The 19,156-nt window shown below is 45.1% G+C and overlaps 1 protein-coding gene across 3 annotated transcripts in view; it reads left to right on the plus strand.

Moving 5' to 3' along the window:
• The window catches only part of ENOX1 (ecto-NOX disulfide-thiol exchanger 1), a 131,872-nt gene extending 118,362 nt beyond the window's left edge, over window positions 1-13,510 (plus strand). For all 3 annotated transcript variants that reach the window (XM_056861768.1, XM_056861771.1, XM_056861769.1), the window contains 3 exons: window positions 10,533-10,635; window positions 12,610-12,695; window positions 13,371-13,510. In XM_056861768.1, the coding sequence (XP_056717746.1) occupies window positions 10,533-10,635; window positions 12,610-12,695; window positions 13,371-13,502 (321 nt within the window). In that variant the 3' untranslated portion in view covers window positions 13,503-13,510. The remainder of the gene's footprint in view (window positions 1-10,532; window positions 10,636-12,609; window positions 12,696-13,370) is intronic.
• Window positions 13,511-19,156: the final 5,646 nt, after the last annotated feature.

Consider the following 19,156-nt stretch of genomic DNA (forward strand, 5'->3'; position numbering starts at 1 on the left):
GTTTGCTCCAGCTTGTGGGGCGATGGAGCCGCTCCTGGGTGCGAGATGTGCTGTTTTCCAGGGCAAGACAAAGAGGGAGGAATGTGCTGGCGGGCTACGCTTGTCTCACGGACTTATCAAATGTGACATACGCCCCAATGAACTGTCATTACGTTCCGGCTGAGCAGCTCCAGCACACGGAGCGCAGAGATTGTAGGTCAGGCTACGATCGCTTAGCCTCTTCCTCGGGCTACAGCCCGCTCATGAAGTCTCTTCGCTCGGCTCCCGTGATTTGCTGTGAGTGGCACGGTTGACTGGCTGGGAGATCCACCATCCCCCTTGAAAAAGGAGTCCTCACCTCTATTAGTAAAGAGTGAGTGAACCCCTTGCCACACCTCCGCTTTCTAGGCCTGGGGGTGGGGGGGACAGGAACAGTCCTGGATCCAGCTGAGGGGCCTTGGAATTTGTTCCTGCTTAGCTCCCAGGCTCCTTCCTGTTTCCTTTGCTAGAGTTGCAAAAGGCAGAGGAAAGAACAGCCCAAAGGGAAGCGCTGTTGAAACATCTCCCTCACCAGGGAAAGCCGGCGTTGTTTTAGTTCAGGGAAAAAAGATGCCTGAGGGTAACATTAAACAGATAGACAGATAGATAGATAATGATGATGATGATGATGGATGGATGATAGATGGATAGATGATAATAATGATGATGATAATAAGAACATAAGAAAAGCCCTGCTGGATCAGACCAAGGCCCATCAAGTCCATCAGTCTGCTCACACGGTGGCCAACCAGGTGCCTCCAGGAAGCCCCACACACAAGACGACTACAGCAGCACCATCCTGCCTGTGTTCCACAGCACCTAATATAATGGGCCTGCTCCTCTGATACTGGAGAGAATAGGGATGCATCATGACTAGTATCCATTTTTACTAGTTTCCATGAATGGTCCTCTCCTCCACAAACATGTCCACTCCCTTCTTAAAACCTTCCAAGTCAGCGGCAATCACCCCATCCTGGGGCAGGGAGTTCCACAATTTAACTGTGCTTTGTGTGAAGAAATACTTCCTTCTGTCTGTTTTGAATCTCTCACCCTCCAGCTTCAGCAGATGACCCCACCACATTCTAGTATTATGAGAGAGGGAGAAAAGCTTCTCCCTGTCTGCTCTCTCCAAACCATGCATAATTTTATAGACCTCTATCATGTCTCCCCTTAGACGCCTTCTTTCCAAGCTAATGATGATGGAAGATAGATGGATGGATGGATGGATGGATGGATGGATGGTAGGTAGGTAGGTAGGTGGATGGATGGACAGCCCAATTTCATTAGATCTTAGAAGGTAAGCAGGGTCAACCCTGGCAAGTATTTGGAGGGGAGAATGCCAGGGTTGTTGTACAGAGGGAGGCAATGGCAAACCATCTCCTAACGTCTCTTGCCCTGAAAGCCCATACTGGGTTGCTATAAGTCACCTGTGACTTGACGGCACTTGGCACACACATATGTATAGAAATATATAGAGAAATATGCATGGCAGAGAGAGACAGCGAGAAAAAAAATGTCTCCCTCCATCCCAGTTTCCCCTGCACACATGGATCCGTGGGAGATTCCGAACTGGCAATGCAGGAATTCACTGCCATAAGATGTGGGCCTGACCACGGGCTCAAATGGTTTTTATTAAGGGGGCTCGACAACTTCATAGAGGAAGGGTCTGTGGATGGGTAAAGCCTTGACAGCTAAATGAAACCTTCAGGTTTAGAGGCTTTGTATGCCAGGTGCTGGGGCCCAAAGAACAGGGAAAGTTGGTTGCCTCCATTCTGGATTTGTGGACTTCCAGGAAGCATCCTGTGGTCTGATCCAGCAGGGCTCCTCGTTTGTTCTTTATGCAAACTTCCGTTATTGTGCTTGAGTTCATGCTCAGTCCACAATGCTTCGTTCTAAGGCCTGGATCAGGCCCAAGTCTCTCAGAATATAAAGAGCCTCCTCGTGTCAAAAACCTAACTGTTTATTGTCCTCCAAGCAGAAAGCTCCAATAAAAATGTGGTGTGTTGTTTTTTTTTTTAACTTGCTTCCACTCTGCTCCATTATTCATGCCCTGGAGCGCATTTTCAATATAGGGCAGGGCTTAATTTAAGGGGCAAGATGCAAAACAAACCACGATGTTTTGTTGCAGAAGCCCCCCCCCCCCCCCGGTGACCTCACCAACTTGTTTCTCTCCATTTAGATTCAAAAAAGGCAAAGCCTACGAAGGGGAGTGCATCTGGAAAGCAGTTTCTATGGCACCAGAAATCATGAATTCCGGGGAAATGAAAGATGAATTCCGTTTAGATGGATTAGACTTTCAAATTAATATACCGGAGGACAACATTATTGCGATGCCTGGTAGAAATGCTGGCTTTGTCAGGAAACACTGGCGTGTCTGAGGAATCGTGCCTCGTATCCTCAGTCACGAGGGTCCCGGGGGCACCGCAGGTGACAGTGAGGAGGGGCCAAACAGGCTTCCTGCACCCTCCTTCTTCCTGCAACCTCCTCCGACTTCGTGCACACCCCAAATCAAGTCAGCTGAGTGAATCGCTGAAGTCTGAGATGCTTTGCATTCCTACACCAATGGTCAGAATTAGGCCTACCCACACAAAGCCCTCAGTCGGCCCTGCTTGGGGCGGGAGGGGCAACAGTTCCTCACCTTTCCAGGTGGGATCTGAAAACTCATGTTTTCCGGGAAACCTGGATTTTCCTCTGAGTTTGCAGATCCCTGCTTCGTCCTCATGGCTAGCCTTGTTGGGAAGATTTGGCTGTTCACACAGTGGCTCAACACCAGTGAAATATTTCTGACAGCCAAGCGTGGACGGCCCTATGCAGATCACAAAATCTATAGACTGGGGCCCCTTATCTAAGTTCAGGATCCCCCAAACCCAGGATAACTTCCAGCTTTCCCTAGAAATTCAAATTGCTTTTTACAAATGGGTAGAGTTGCCAACCTCCAGGGACTTCAATGCCATAGAGTCCAATTGCCAAAGCAGCCATTTTCTCCAGGTGAACTGATCTCTGTCATCTAGAGATCAGTTGTAATAGCAAGAGATCTCCAGCTAGTACCTGGAGGTTGGCAACCCTGCTTAAAGCACAATCCTAATTAAGCCTGTTCAGAATCCTACTCAAATCTATTTCGTGGGGCCTACTCCCAGGAAAGTGTTCTTAGGGTTGCCACGGAAGTTGTATTTTTTGGAATAGTTCCACAAAACTGTAGCTGAGAAATAAGAGCTTAGGTAGTAATTCTACAAAGTGAGGGTGAAGGTTTCGTAATCAGCCTTCCGGATGGGCGGGAGCTGTGGGAAGAGCGTATCTCCTGATTAATCCTTCCTTTAAGAGAGTCTTGGGTCTGGAACACGCATGGCTGACTGTTGGGAGAATGCTTTCCACACTACATTTACTTCCAAGGAGAGTTGATAGATCTTGTCCTTTGAGGCTATTCTCTAAATCTGAGCAGATCAAAATGCCCTCAGAGGGAAGGATTTGGTGTCTCCTGCTTGGTTATTAGTGGTCTGTGATGCATTTAATGGGATTAGTACCTATTTGATACAGTTGACAAGTTGGATTTAGCAAATACCCTCATATTCAAAGCCTACTCTGTGTGGCGCTGGCAAGAAGGTACGGAGGGGCCTGTTCTGTATATCTGGAGTACCTGTGAAATACTTAAACTGATATAAGCAGGCCTTCCAGACAAGGATGAGAACCAGACTTTGCGAGAAGAAGGAGGAAGAGGAAAAGTGGAAGTAGAAGAAGAAGAGTTGGTTTTTGTATGCCAATTTTCTCTACCTTTTTAAGGAGAATCAAAGCAGCTTACAATCTCCTTCCCTTCCTCTCCACACAACAAACACTTTGTGAGGTAGGTGGGGCTGAGAGAGCTCAGAGAGAGCTGTGACTGGCCCAAAGTCACCCAGCAAGCTACATGTGGAGGAGTGGGGAAACCAACCCGGTTCACCAGATTAGAGTCTGCCGCTCACGTGGAGGAGTGGGGAATCAAACCCGGTTTTCCAGAATAGAGTCCACCGCTCCTAACCAGTGCAGAGAATTCCACATTTTAATAACTCGCTGTGTAAAGAAGTATTTCCTTGTGTTGGGAACCTCCAGCGATGATGTGAACTTTGTAAGCTGAAATGCATAGAATCAATCCCAAGTGAGAAAAGGAGTTTATTTGTAACAAAAAAGAAGACTAAACAGTGCTGCCTACTTTTCAACTAGATGCTGTCTGTTGGCAAGAAATACAACATCAACACAAACTGCTGAATTCTGAGTGTCTTGAACAGACAGACCGATGTGTTGCTCCTGCCTGTACCGTAGTTTTAAGATAAATATTTTACATCAATTTTTTCATCTGTTGGCCAAGTTTGGAAGTGGAATCGCTGCTTATGACTCCTAGATTGCCTTGATTTGTCTTCTGGTAAACTAGTTCTTCTTTGTCACTTTTTTATCTGTTGTGATGTTGTAAATGGCAGTGGGAGGTGGAGGAAGTTGTTACTCCACCTGCTAGTAAACAGACTAAAATTGCTGGTTATTTTGTTCCAGGGGACCCTATAATCTATAATAACTCCTTTTCTAATCATTTCAACCTTTTGGGAGATATTGATTGATACAACATCAACGCCATTGTGGCTCAAATCAGAGTGGAACTGAGAAGAGATTTCCACCCAAATCTGAGAAAAGGAAGCGGGAGACAGAAAAGATAAAAACTAAGTTCACGGAAGGGGCGGAGGTGACGCGATTCAGATTGCCACATTTAGATGCACTTGGATCTTGGCAAGGTGAAAGAAGTCATTTTCTAAGGCAGCAATGTGGATATGGCCCTCCCGAGAGCGCTGGAAGCAGATAGATTTGGCTGAGAGCATCGAAGAACAACTGAAAAGGGACTCGGCATTTAGTTTTGTGCTTGATGAGTCCGCACAGGCACAAGTGACGCGGCACAGCTGTGCATCTGGGTTAGACGGATGAAAACTTTGAAGTGTAGGAAGAATTGCTAGCCTTGTCCCCACTTGAATAATTGCACACAAGACCATGATATGCTGGGATTAACCCTTGGGGTTAACGTGCAGAGTCATATATCTCTGCATACCTGAGGAGGAGTCCTCTGGATAGGTAAAGGCATCGTCAGTTTTCTGGCAATCCAGTTTGCTACCGAGTGAAGTGATAAAAACAGAGGTGCACCTGGCTTCTCATGTTGGTTTACTGTTACAACGCTCTGGAGATAGTGTCATGCCTCTGAAGTGAAGGGCGTGGGCTTCTTGTCACCGGGGGGGGGGGGATCACCCACATATTCCACCCAGTGTCTGTAACAGGAGAACAGAAGATTCATGGCCACCCTTCATCTTGCCCAGCACAGGAGACCTCCTCAGGAGATTGGACCCCAGATGGGCCATTCCAAAGGCATCCTTCAGCGCTGAAACTGAATGCCACTGGAGTAGAGTTCTTTCCCCTGCCTGTGCGCTCTGTTATTCCAGAGCAGGAATGATTTTCGCACAGGACTCTGCCTGACAGTCATGAAAACATTTCACGAATGACTGGCCAAATGCATATGGAAAGATTTGCTACAGCCGAGCGCTTGTCACCTGGCAGTTTACCATCTATTGCCAGAATCCAGCCTGCCAGCATGGTGTTTGACATTGGATACAGGCTTGCTTCTAGAGCAAAATCCCTTCCCCTGCAAAAAGACATTTAAGAGAAATCTCTTCTTGCATGGTGCAGATGGTGGGTGCTGTGTGATTTTGCTCTTGCTTAGTACTTCATTCGCCCTGACCTAGGTGGCCCAGGCTACCCGATCTTATCAGATCTCAGAAGCTAAGCTGGGGTTGGCCCTGGTTAGTACTTGGATGGGAGACCACTGAGGAAGTCCAGGGTCACTGCAGCTTACTGCTCTGCACCACGGGGTAGGGGCTATAAAAGGTCACATCCTCCAGACCTGCTTGCTTTCTTCGTGCATCCCTTTCCTTCGGCAACAAGGCCAACCTTCTTCACAGTCAGAAGATCAATAGCATTAATTAGGATATATTTCCACCTTCTGGGTAGATCTGCAGACCTTATTGGGATATTCGTCATCATCAGACTGCAGGCTGGGACAAATGCTGGCACAGAATCCTTTCCATTTGTTTGTGCTTTCTTCCTTCGAAGGTTTTAGAGTTTACGTCGCTCTGGGGAGCTGTGCCTAGGGAGAAGTCCATTGTAGACAAGCTGGAAGGTGTCCAGAGGAGGGCAAAAAAGATGGTGAGGGGTCTGGAGACCAAGTCCTATGAGGAAAGGTTGAAGGAGCTGGGTATGTTTAGCCTGAAGAAGAGAAGACTGAGAGGGGATGTGATGACCATCTTCAAGAACTTGAAGGGCTGTCATATAGAGGAGGGTGCCAAGTTGCTTTCTGTTGCCCTAGAAGGTCGGGCCAGAACCAAGGGGTTGAAATTAAATCAAAAGAGTTTCCATCTAGACATTAGGAAGAACTTTCTAACAGGGTGGTTCCTCAGTGGAACAGGCTTCCTCGGGAGGTGGTGGGCTCTCCTTCCCTGGAGATTTTTAAGCAGAGGCTAGATGGCCATCTGTCAGCAATGCTGATTCTATGACCTTAAGCAGATGATGAGAGGGAGGGCATCCTGGCCATCTTCTGGGCATGGAGTAGGGGTCACTGGGGGTATGGGGGGGAGGTAGTTGTGAAATTCATGCATTGTGCAGGGGGTTGGATTAGATGACCCTGATGGTCCCTTCCAACTCTTATGATTCTGTGCTTCTTATTTCTTCGGTTTGTTTTCTTGAGGTGATGTGTTTCCCCTTATAAAGTTGCCAGTGGCCAAATTACTGTTGTGCTTTTTGCACAAATATTGTGACCCAGAGAGAATTAGTTGTGTTGCCCCGTTGAAATTGGTGGGCTAAGAGTGCCAGCTTTCAGGTTTTCTAGTGCTCTTTGCGTGTGTTTTGTGCTGTCAATTTGCTTCTGACTTATGGTGACCCTGTGAATCAGTGTCCTCCAAAGTGTCCTATCTTTGGCAGCCTTGCTCAGATCTTGCAAACTGAGGGCCATGGCTTCCTTTATAGAGTCACTCCATCCCATGTTGGGACTCCTCTTTTCCTGCTGCCTTCCACTTTTCCTAGTATTATTGTCTTTTCCAGTGACTCTTGGCTTCTCATAATGTGACCAAAGTATGATAGCCTCAGTGCTATCAAGTTGCACCCTGTAACCTTTAGGGAAGAAGTAGAAAGAACAGCAGCTGTTGAAAACAGTAGTTGATGAAATATTTATCTAATGCCGTTCATATGCAATTGTCATTACATATTCCTTTGCACGCGCATAAGCATCATCTCTTTGTGGCTTAGGAAAACCAAATATTTTCAAATGAGATATGTATTGATTCAAGGTTGGACAATTTGCTAACCGCACCATAAGATGCACCTTAATGAAACCTATTTATTTATTCAGATGTTTGCCTTTCCGCACCTAGCAGGCCCCAGGGAAGTTCACAGTAACATGCCGATGCATCCACAAGACCTGAGACTATCAAAACAGTACAACATTTCTATCAAAAGGCCCACAACCCCCATCCATAATCCAGAGAGGCAACCATAAAAGCAAACAGTAGTAAAACAGAAGCTTTTTGAAATAGCACAGGTTTTACATGGAGTTTTTTTGCATTCTTGTTTTCTTCACTTCTAGGGACCTGTTGAGAGCCAGCGTGGTGTAGTGGTTAAGAGCGGTGGTTTGGAGCTGTGGACTCTGATCTGGAGAACCGGGTTGGTTTCCCCACTCCTACGCATGAAGCCAGCTGGGTGACCTTGTGCTAGTCACAGCTCTCTTAGAGCTCTCTCTGCCCCACCTACCTCACAGGGGGTCTGTTATGGGGAGGGGAAGAGTAGGTGATTGTGAGACGGTTTGATTCTTCCTTAAGTGGTAAGAGAAAATTGGCATATAAAAACCAACTCTCCTCCTCCTCCTTGGGGTGGGGGTCAATTCTGCATGTGTCTTTCTCTCTCCAGTGGACGATTTGACATCAAACAGCTTTAAATCCAACATAAAAACCTGCAGTTTAAATCTGCAGAGAGATACAGGGGATTTAAAACTGTTTAATGTGCAATTGACCACTGGAGGGAGCAGGCGAAGACTTTTTTGTTTCCCCTGGCATGCCCCGAGTCACACTTATTGGCCTCCTTTATGTGTTTAAATTGAATTTTATTAATTTAACTGTATTTTAATCGATTAATTGTTTTGGTGTTTTTATTTATTTTATTTATGGGCGGAAAGGCAGCATACAAACGTCATAAATAACTAAATTAAATAAATAAAAATGGCATCCCTTCCACACGCAGCTTGTTTTGTTGACTCGGCACAACGGCGGCTCCATCAAACATTCTGTCATTTGGTGTCCGGACCCCTCGGCGAGTCTTCCCCAACTCAGCTGATGCGCTTGTAAACTGAACAGCCTCTCCCATCAGTCATTTACTCCGGGGGAAGCAAAGCTTGTAAAAAGCCGTAGCATAGACGACCTCCCGTAAACCTTATGACTTTTGCAGCATGTATCCTGCTTCTGAAGCCATAACTTTTTTTCGGAGTTGGCATCATTTGTCACTCCTGCTAATGCGAACTGGATTCCTGTGCCAGCTTTTCTTCCAGGCGAGGAAAACGGCTTTCCTTCCAGGCGGGGAAAACGTGGTTTGATTTACCTGCTGTCTCTAAATGCAGTGCTGTGAAGCGCACAGAGGTCTTCCCATAAAATGGGCCTTGTAAAGCTGTTGTTGCTGACCACGCACAAAGGAACCCTCCAATCTCTCTTTGCAAAACTGGAAAGATTTCTCTTCCAGTGGAAGCACAAAACCCGACTTTTGTTTCCCAGTTAACTAACGTATGGGGTGTGTGTGAGAAGGATAGGAAGAAAAGAGCCAAAGCGTACCCTACTAATTCATCATTCTCTTTACCAGCATGATTGTTTTGTTAAGACACAATTCAGTATATCTTACCTTGAGAGGAAATGGCTGGAAATTAGAGCAGCGGAAAGAACCAGGTTTAATTCCCCACTCCTCCACATGAGCAGCGGACTGAAATCTGGAGAATCAGGTTCGATTCCCCAGTCCTCCACATGAAGCCTGCTGGATGACCTTGGGCTAGTCACAGTTCTCTCTGAACTCTGTCAGCCCTACCTACCTCATAAGGTGTCTGTTGTGGGGAGAGTAAGGGTGATTGTAAGCCACGTTGAGACTCCTTAAAGGTAGAGAAAAGCGGGGTATAAAACCAACTCTTCTTCTGCTTCTGCTTCTTCTAAAGTAGGTAAAGTTGTGAATTACCCCTGTACTGAGATTCATTTTCTTCATCTCTGTTGAGGTCTCCAAGCCTGATTTCCCATTACTTTGAGCCACCAGTGAAATGCATTTGAAGGTCGAACACATTCTTCTTCTTTACCCTGCCCCATGAACTACACCTCAGGGCAGTAAGATCCCCCCCGAAACAAGATGCAGCCCATCATCCACATAGACCAGCCCACTAAGGGCACAATGAAGATGGGATATGTTTCAAGCAGGGTAGGTATTAATTGAGAGTCAGGCAGGATGATCAAGTTGGAAAAGCCTTTATTAAACAACTCTGCTTCATTCTCCTGAACCCTCTCTGTTTCTGCATCTCTGCTGAGTCACTCCCTGTAGCTGATCCCTCACACTTTGTCTTCCCCGTGTCCCTGAGTTATTTCCCCGTCTCCTTTCGTAGTTCACTTAGTTCCACATACATTGATATGGGGGCAGAGCGGGGGGACGTCCGGCTCCCTGGCCGGCCACGCTCCATGGCTGGTGGGCTGCCTTTTCCTGCCTGCTCAGCGGTGTCATGATTTCGGTGGATGATGGATTTGCTGAGACAACTTGAATTTTTGCAATAAAAGGTCACAGATACGTCAAGATTAAATTCACCGAGGGTCATGATGGGGAAGCCATATTTGCGGTTCACGTGTCCTCTGTGTTCTTGTAGAAAGCAAAGGGGGGAGTCTCATTTGAACATCATTGCCTCGGTTCTGAGAAATAGTTCTGGGGCAATTCTGGCCTTTTCAGCGAACGTGTGGTCAGGAGGGCAGTTGTTGCTGGAGGCCTTTGCGACTGAGTAGTTTTCTTCCTACATCCAGGGGGGAAAAGGTGTGGGTTATTCATAGTTTTCTTCCTGCTAGAAGATCGGTGAATAAAAGAAACGTAATATGCTCTCAGCATTAAATTATTCTTCTTTGTCTTGATTCTGAAATCATCTGCGGAGGCTGTCAGACGTTAATTTCATGGGTTGGGGAAACGTCAGGTCCGAAGAGCCGCTCCTGATTGCACCATCTGGACCCTCCTCAGTCGTTTCCAATAAAGGGAAGGGAAAGACAATGCCGACGTCTTGTGCAATTGGGAATGCATAGCTTCAGGAAACAGATCAATACTTTATAATTGTCTTGCGCAGAGCTGTGAATTGAAGTAATGATCTTTTTTTATAGAAATGAAAAATGCTAGCAATATGTGTTTGGATGGATGAATTCTACATAAGCACCTGTTTTATTTAGTTTTGTTTTTAAACTTTATAGGAAATCAATGTGATGACAGTGCCGTTGGTCAACCAAGACAGAGAAAAAAATTCCGAGAAGCGAAGTCAGCCACTAAAATCAGAGAAAGAAGCCCTGTTGATAGGTAAGGTGACGCAGCTCCACTGCGGATCACCTGTGGCAAGTCAAAGGTTTTCCATTTCTGCTGTAAGAGCTGAACAAAATGCTAATTATACATAGTTATACTGGATACTGCAGGAAAATAAAGCATTATGGGTATTAACTGTGGACACTGGACTATGAAGGAATCTGTACCAATACCAGGAGGACAAGAGCATTTTAATGGGCAACTGATTAGCAGTCCTGAATTTAGGAGATTCCCATACAGGAGAACCACTTCAAGTTTTGGTAGAAAGATTTCAGCGCAGGAGTGCTTGTTAATGGTTCCTCACCCACTTGGAGAGGAATGACTAGTGGAGTTCCTCAGGGATCTGTCCTGGGCCCTGTGTTGTTCAACGTCTTTATAAATTATTTGAATGAAGGATTAGAGGGGATGCTTATTAAATTTGCAGATGATACTAAATTGGGAGGGGTAGCAAATATGGTAGAAGTCAGAGCTAGGATACAGGATGATCTTGACAGGCTGGAAAAGTGGGCTAGAACTAATAAAATGCACTTCAACAAAGACAAATGTAAAGTTCTGCATTTAGGTAGGAAAAATCAAATGCATAATTATAGGATGGGGAGACTTGTATGAACAGTAGTGTGTGTGAAAAGGATCTTGGGGTCTTAGTAGACCAAACACTGAACATGAGTCAACAGTGTGATGCTGTATCTAAAAAGGCAAATGCAATCTTGGGCTGTATCAACAGAAGAATAGTGCCCAGATCACACGAAGTGATGGTATCGCTTTACTCTGCTCTGGTTAGATCTCACCTAGAGTACTGTGTTCAGTTTTGGGAACCGCAATTTAAGATGTATGAGGACAAGCTGGAACGTGTCCAGAGGAGGGCAACAAAGATGGTGAGGGGTCTGGAGACCGTCCTATGAGGAAAGGTTGAAGGAGCTGGGTATGTTTAGCCTGAAGAGGAGAAGACTGAGAGAGGGGATGTGATAATCATCTTCAAGTACTTGCTGTCATATAAAGGATGGTGCCGAAGGTCGGACCAGAACCAGTGGGTTGAAATTAAATCAAAAGAGTTTCCGTCTAGACATTAGGAAGAACTTCCTAACAGTTAGAGTGGTTCTTCAGTGGAACAGGCTTCCTTGGGAGGTGGTGAGCTCTCCTTCCCTAGAGGTTTCTAAGCAGAGGCTAGATGGCCATCTGTCAGCAATGCTGATTCTATGACCTTAGGCAGATGATGAGAGGGAGGGCATCTTGGCCATCTTCTGGGCATGGAGTAGGGGTCACTGGGGGTGTAGGGGGGAGGTAGTTGTGAATTTCCTGCATTGTGCAAGGGGTTGAAGTAGATGACCCTGGTGGTCCCTTCCAACTCTATGATTCTATGATTGTATGATTCTATAATTCTATGATTCTATTCCTCAAGTCCTACCCCCAAATCTCTAGGAATTTCCCAACCCTAGGAATTGGCAACCCTAGCAATTTCAGGCCTTCTCACAGATACAGAAGTTATTCTTTGTACTGTTGGCATTACCTTAGCAGTGGAAATGAAGAGAGACCAAGACAGCTGCATGGGAAAATAGTGTTTTTCTTTGCTAGCTAATCCAGATCAAACACAATCCAGGCTGAAATTATTAGGAAAACCTGAGACAATGCAATTTGAGATGCAGTAGAGATTCAACATTGTCATGACAAGAGCCACTGAAGGAGAAAAAAAGCAGCAATTTTATTGTTCCAGTTCCTACAATCTTGCATTGATAAATCAAGCATAAAATTAGGAGTTCAGACAAAATTCTTCCAGCTAGTTTTTGTTTGAAAATCTCTCTCTTCATCTTGGTCACCTGGTTATGAACTGCTGTTATTCCCGAAGGCAAAGAATTGTGTTAAAACGTGATCTTCTTGTTGAAATGTTTAAGAAACAGAAGAGTTGTAACTTGGAGGGAAAGGAGGTATTGTTATATGGAAGACCTTATGTTCTGTATGTGTATTTCAATGCAGGTATCATCTCTACATTTCTTCACGTCCACCCGTTTGGAGCTAATATAGAGTATCTTTGGTCTTACATGCAGCAGCTGGACTCCAAGGTTTGTCGAATTCCTTCTCCTGTTAATGTCATTGTATCAAAAATTTTAATTGGATTTGTTGTTCCTATCCAGTTTTAATAAGCTAATATTAGGCCGTGGGGTGATCAAAATGCAATGTTGGAGGAAAATGTGTGTGGCTCATTCCTGGGGTGTGGTCTTCTGGAACAAAATAACCCCCTTATCATTCTACGCCCACCAACCTCTTCTTTTATGCATTGGGATTATCCTATTGGGGATGTCATATTGTATAATATATTACTTGTTGGAAGCCGCCATGAGCCCAGCTTAGTAGGGAAAAGGTAGGGTTGCCAGGTCCCTCTTTGCCACCGGTGGGAGGTTTTTGGGGCAGAGCCTGAGAAGGGCTGGGTTTGGGGAGGGGAGGGACTTAAGTGCCATAGAGTCCAGTTGCCAAAGCGGCCATTTTCTCCAGGCGAACTGATCTTTATTGGCTGGAGATCAGTTCTAATTGCGGGAGATCTCCAGCTAGTACCTGGAAGTTGGCAATCCTACTTCTGGCCTCTGCAGCTGACAAAGATGAAGTTTTACTTATGTGTGCTTAGGACACTTTAATCGTTGGCAGACCCCAGTCCATGGCGGGTGGCCGCATTCAGTGTGACAGCAACGAAGTTCACAGGAAGATCTTCCGCTGTGTTTTTCTTTTGCCTCCTTTCCTAGATCTCGGCCAATGAAATAGAAATGCTTTTGATGAGGCTCCCACGCATGTTTAAGCAAGAGTTCTCTGGGGTGGGAGCAACGCTGGAGAAGAGGTGGAAATTCTGTGCCTTTGAAGGAATCAAAACGACTTGACTGCGGATGGGGATGGAGCTACGCCGGGAAAAGACCCAGGGTGGGGCAGAGGCCAGCCGACGACATCTGGAAGGGAGAGAGTTTGGACCGGTAACCACCTGTCCAGAGTGCTTCAAGCCTGGTTTTAGTTGCGTTTGTGGTGTCCTCTTGTGAACATGTAGTCGTGTGCCAGTTTCCAAAAAGAAAAAAAAAGTCTAAAATGTGACAGGTCTGTTTCCTATGAAAACTCAAGAAAGGAACCACTATGATGTCCTTATTATTTTTACAAAATATGCTCCTTTTAAGATTAGCTCACTGAGCAAACAGGAAGAATTCCCCGTTGCTGACGCTCCAGCAGAATATATATGTCATTATGTAGTGGCTCTTCCTCAAGTTCCGTTCCTGAGAGTCTTTCCGTTTAGTTAAAAAAAAAAAGTGATTTAAGAGTGAGAAAAAATATATACCAAAAGCCAACTTGAAGATGTGTCTGAACAGTTATTGTATTTTGTAATTTAAGTTATCTGCTGTACCAGGGACTTTTTGCCTTATTGCCAGAGGTCTGAAAACATGTGAATGGGGTTCTTTGAGAATGCTTTATCCAGAATATTATTTTTCTAATGTAACTATTCTCCATTCTGAGTTCATTTAACATGCATATCAATTTTCATAAAAATGTAAATAGAGAAAGCCAGTGTTACGGTATTGTATTTGGTAGGTAACATTCCGGGTTATGCATCCCAGAACAAATGCCCAGTTGCATTACTGTTACAGATTTTATAGCAAATATATTGAATTTTTTCAATAAATAGGAATTCTACCATATTGGGGTTTTAACAAGTTGTTCTTTGATTCCTAAACCGGGGCATTCATCCTGCGGACTTCCAAAGCCCAGAGAGAGCGCACACACACACACACGGGGGGGCCATGAACTAATCGCTGTCATAGAAGAACCATCAGGTCAGCCGGGAGCCAAGGACTTAAAACTATGAAACGGCAATTGCCAGGCAACGGATCATCTGGTTTGCCAAAACGAATGCACCTCATAAAGGGTCATAAACCAGATCTAAAAACGTTTTTTTTACAAATCACATTATAAAGTCCACATTTTGCCATGTTATGCAAGGCACTGAAAACACCACAAAATATTTGTTCTTCTATTTATTCTTCCGTTGAAAGCAGTCAAAAGAGTTGGGTGTGTGGTGGGTTACTTAAATATAATCATTATGTAACCGAAGTGCAAACTATTTGAAATGAACAGGCATAAAATCTGTGGCCTGGATCCAGCGAAGCACAAGCAACCTTCGCATGGCGTGTGCAAAACCCAGTACTTCCTTCCTTCTCTCTTGTGTGTGTGTTAAGTGCCATCAAGTCACTTCCGACTCATGGCGACCCTATGAATCAGTGGGTAGCCGTGTTAGTCTGTCTGCAGTAGTAGAAAAGGGCAAGAGTCCAGTAGCACCTTAAAGACTAACAAAAATATTTTCTGGTAGGGTATAAGCTTTCGTGAGCCACAGCTCTGAAGAAGTGAGCTGTGGCTCACGAAAGCTCATACCCTACCAGAAAATATTTTTGTTAGTCTTTAAGGTGCTACTGGTCTCTTGCCCTTTTCTACCTATGAATCAGTGTCCTCCAAAATGTCCTATCTTTGACAGCCTTGCTCAGATCATGCAAACTGAGGGCTGTGGCTTTCTTTATTGAGTCCATCCATCTCTTGTTGGGTCTTCCTCTTTTCCTGCTGCCCTCAACTTTTCCTAGCATGACTGTCTTTTCCAGTGACTCTTGCCTTCTCACAATGTGACCAAAATATGATAGCCTCAGTTTAGTCATTTTAGCTTCCAGGGCCAGTTCAGGCTTGATTTGATCTATAACCCACTGATTTGTTTTTTGGCAGTCCATGGAATCCGTAACACTCTCCTCCAACACCACATTTCAAAGGAATCTATTTTCTTCCTATCAGCTTTCTTCACTGTCCAGCTTTCACACCCATACATAGTAATAGGAAATACAATGGCATAAATTAATCTTGGAGGCCAGTGACACATCCTTACACTTCAGAATCTTTTCTAGCTCCTTCATGGTTGCCCTTCCCAGTCTCAGTCTCTTTATTTCTTGGGCTGCAGTCTCCCTTTTGGTTGATGATGAAGCCAAGGAATAGAAAAGTCTTCGACAATTTCAATTTCTTCATTGTCAACCTTAAAGTTGTGTAATTCTCCTGTAGTCATTACTTCCCTCCTTCTCTCTTGTAGTACCCCCAAAATTGCTTTTGCGTCAGCTTGCACAAGAAGAAGAACTTGAGATACGCTGTGTTTAACTTAGCCCACCTATAGGGCAAGAGTGAGGGGTTTTTTTCCTGACACTTCCGGCATGCAAGGACCCTGGCGCCTGGTGGAAGTCTTCTGGTACGCCCATGCCCGTGTGTCCTAGAAGCCATCTTGAGGGAAAGTGCCCGAATTCTGCCTTCAAAGTGTCTCTCAGCATCCATTTTCTCCAGGGAAACTGATCTCTGTTGTTGGAGATCAGTTGTAATGCTGAGAGATCTCCAGGCCCCACCTGAAGATTGTCAACTGTATCTCTGAATGAGATTCATGTGCCCATAGTAATGACAACAGAATCCCAGATCTGTGCCGGGTATGTAGCATCAAAGCAATATCATGTTCAGGACATGATCCCTGATTTGCTGTGATCAGTGAAGGATACATTACACAGATGGAAAAGTGGGAAAAGTGGTATCCAGGGAAGGAACCTTTGAAAGACTGTTCCGCATGGATTCTTTGTGATGAAATAAGAGACATGAAATATTAGGTCTGTGAGGTGGAACTGACAAAGAAAATTTGAAACGGACGTCTTCCTCTTCACCTTTTGATCCTCCTGCTTCTGGAAAGAAAATACTCACCTGCAATCCATACCTGAAAGACAAAGAATAATTATTAGTCTATAGGACTGAGAGTTTTGAATAACTGGGCACTATAACTTTTGGAAATTGAATTTTTGTATATTTATGTATGTTAATGTGGTTTTGTATAATACTTGGAGGTTGGCAACTCTTAATCTCCAGCTAGTACCTGGAGGTTTAACAAAAAGAAACAGCACTATGACCCAAAAATACATGAACAGGAATCACACAAGGTGCTAAATGCTAAACCTATATTGTGAAGTTTCATTGTTGTGATAGATTATGATAGATAGTGATAAGTTTTGTATGCACTTTAGTGTGTTAATAAGCTTCACAATATTGGTTTAGCATTCAGCACCTTGTGTGATTCCTATTCATGTATTTTTGGGTCGTAGTGCTGGTTCTTTTTGTTATACTTGCTCTTGCAGCACGATCGCATATTTTGCGGGCTTTGTTTATCTTAGTACCTGGCGGTTGGCAACCCTACATAAATGTCACTTGGTCGGGGGGCTGGGCCATGCCTTGCCAGCCCAGATTGAGAGTGGGGGGGGGTGGGGGACTATCTGCCTCAGCTGACTCACGGGACAGATAAGAGCTTGCAAGGGGGTGGATCTGGCCTGTCTTATGTTTGACACCCCTGATCTGGAGAGATTGGTATCATTTACTCAGAGCTGTGAAGTAAGAAAGAAAGTATTAATGGCTGAAAGGGTACAAAAAGGCCTAATAACATAGATTTGTTGTCTAAAAGGATGGGCTACAGTGCTGGTTGCTGGAACGAGCAAAGGAAAATGTGTCCTCTTAGGAATATCTTGGGACAATGTTTTAGTAGGCAAGCAGTCTCAAATGACTTCTCAGGCACATTTCCAGGGCCGGGTGGATGACGATGCCTTGCAGCAAAAGATCCCCACATAGCGGGAAATGGAGCTGTGTCTAAGGCAAAGAGTTCAGCACTGAGGGCCACTCTGGAAAGACAAAGCAAGCCCGCGGGGGCCAGGGGCACCGCTAATTTGCTAATGTAATTTACATTTTCTTGAACAGCACCAGTGGCAAACTAATTGCTAAGTCCCCCTCCCCCAGCTCATTCTTCAGTTTTTGCACTGAAATGTAAAAAACTGAGTACCAGATCTCGATATATCGCATTAGCGATTGTGATATATGGAAAGAAACAATGAAGTTGGCCTTTAGTTCTTGATGGTGGGGGAAAGCGCCATCGTCACAGCCGACTTATGGTCACCCCGTAGGGCGAGAGACGAATGGAAGTGTTTTGCCGTTGTCTCTCCATAGCAACCCTTGATTTCCTTGGGAGCCAGCGTGGTGTAGTGGTTAAGAGAAGTGGTTTAGAGCAGTGGACTCTAATCTGGAGAACTGGGTTTGATTCCCCACTCCCCTCATGAAGCCAGCTGGGTGACCTTGGGCCAATCACTGTTCTCTCAGCCCCACCTACCTCACAGGTTGTCTGTTGTGGGGAGGGGAAGGTGATTTTAAGCAGGTTTGATTCTTCCTTAAGTGGTAGAGAAAGTTGGCATACTAAAACCAACTCCTCTTCTTCCTCATGGTCTCACATCCAAATGCTAACCAGGCCTTCCCCTGCTTAGCTTCTGATATCTGATGAGACCGGGCCATCCTGGGACTTTCTTTCTTAGAGTGTAATTTGGGTTGTGGTCAGAACAGGACCTGAAGTTTCTGAGTTAAGGAGAAGACACGTGCAAGAGGGAAGACTGGTGATTTGGACACACGTTCACAGTATTGCAAACACGTTGCAGAAGCTGTAAACTCATTACAGAATGTGTATTGAGATCAGTTCCCATCATCCTCTGTCCTTAGCCTCCATCTCCACTGTTCCCTCTTCACCCATTTCATGTTGCCTCCAGAGACTAGTGGAGAACATGGATCAGCTCCACAGGGGTGGGGAATAGGGTTGCCAGGTCCCTCTTCGCCACCAATGGGAGGTTTTTGGGGCAGTGCCCGAGGAGGGTGGGGTTTGGGGAGGGGAGGGTCCTCAATGCCATAGAGTCCAATTGCCAAAGCGGCCATTTTCTCCAGGTGAACTGATCTCTATTGGCTGGAGATCAGTTGTAACTGCAGGAGATCTCCAACTAGTACCTGAAGGTTGGCAGCCCTAGAGGGGAATACACTTTATTCTCTTGGGAAACCAATTTCCTTCCGTCCGAAGTTCAAGCCCATGGGCTGGATAATGGTCTTTCTCTTTGCACAGATATGTATATCAAATGTTGCATCTTTCCACACCTGTGCATCTTTCCACACTTACGAACATTTCCATAATTTGTGTCTAAACATTGCACAAAACACTTTCTGGTATATCATTACATTAATTCACTTGCCAAGGGCCTTTCAGAAAATATTTAAGAAGAGGATGTGGTTTGGTAAGAAAATATGTTTGTCTGGAAAATAAGTGTATTGATCTCAGAACAAGATTAGTTGCGATGTCTTGTCTTCACGGTTGGGCTCGGCTTCTTTGTTCTTATTTTAATAACCAAAGGTTTGGCACTTAGTCTCACTACTGAGAGAGAGCAAAGTCTTTTGCACCATAAGATATATTTGATTAAACGAAGCCAGATGGTAGCTGAGATGCAGCAGGGAGGACAAAGAGAGGGAAGAGTGTTTTCCTGTCATTTTCCAGCATGCAACTGAAGGCCAGTTCGCCTGCCGAGCCTCCTGCCAAGCAGTGGAAGAGGAGCAGGAAGTGTCTCCACCATCTGTTGTAGCTGCTTCGCTCTGTTTTATAGGACTCCTCTTGCTCTGGAACCAGACGAACCGCACA

Source organism: Euleptes europaea, chromosome 16, assembly GCF_029931775.1.
Source record: "Euleptes europaea isolate rEulEur1 chromosome 16, rEulEur1.hap1, whole genome shotgun sequence".
Classification (NCBI taxonomy): Eukaryota; Metazoa; Chordata; class Lepidosauria; order Squamata; family Sphaerodactylidae; genus Euleptes; species Euleptes europaea.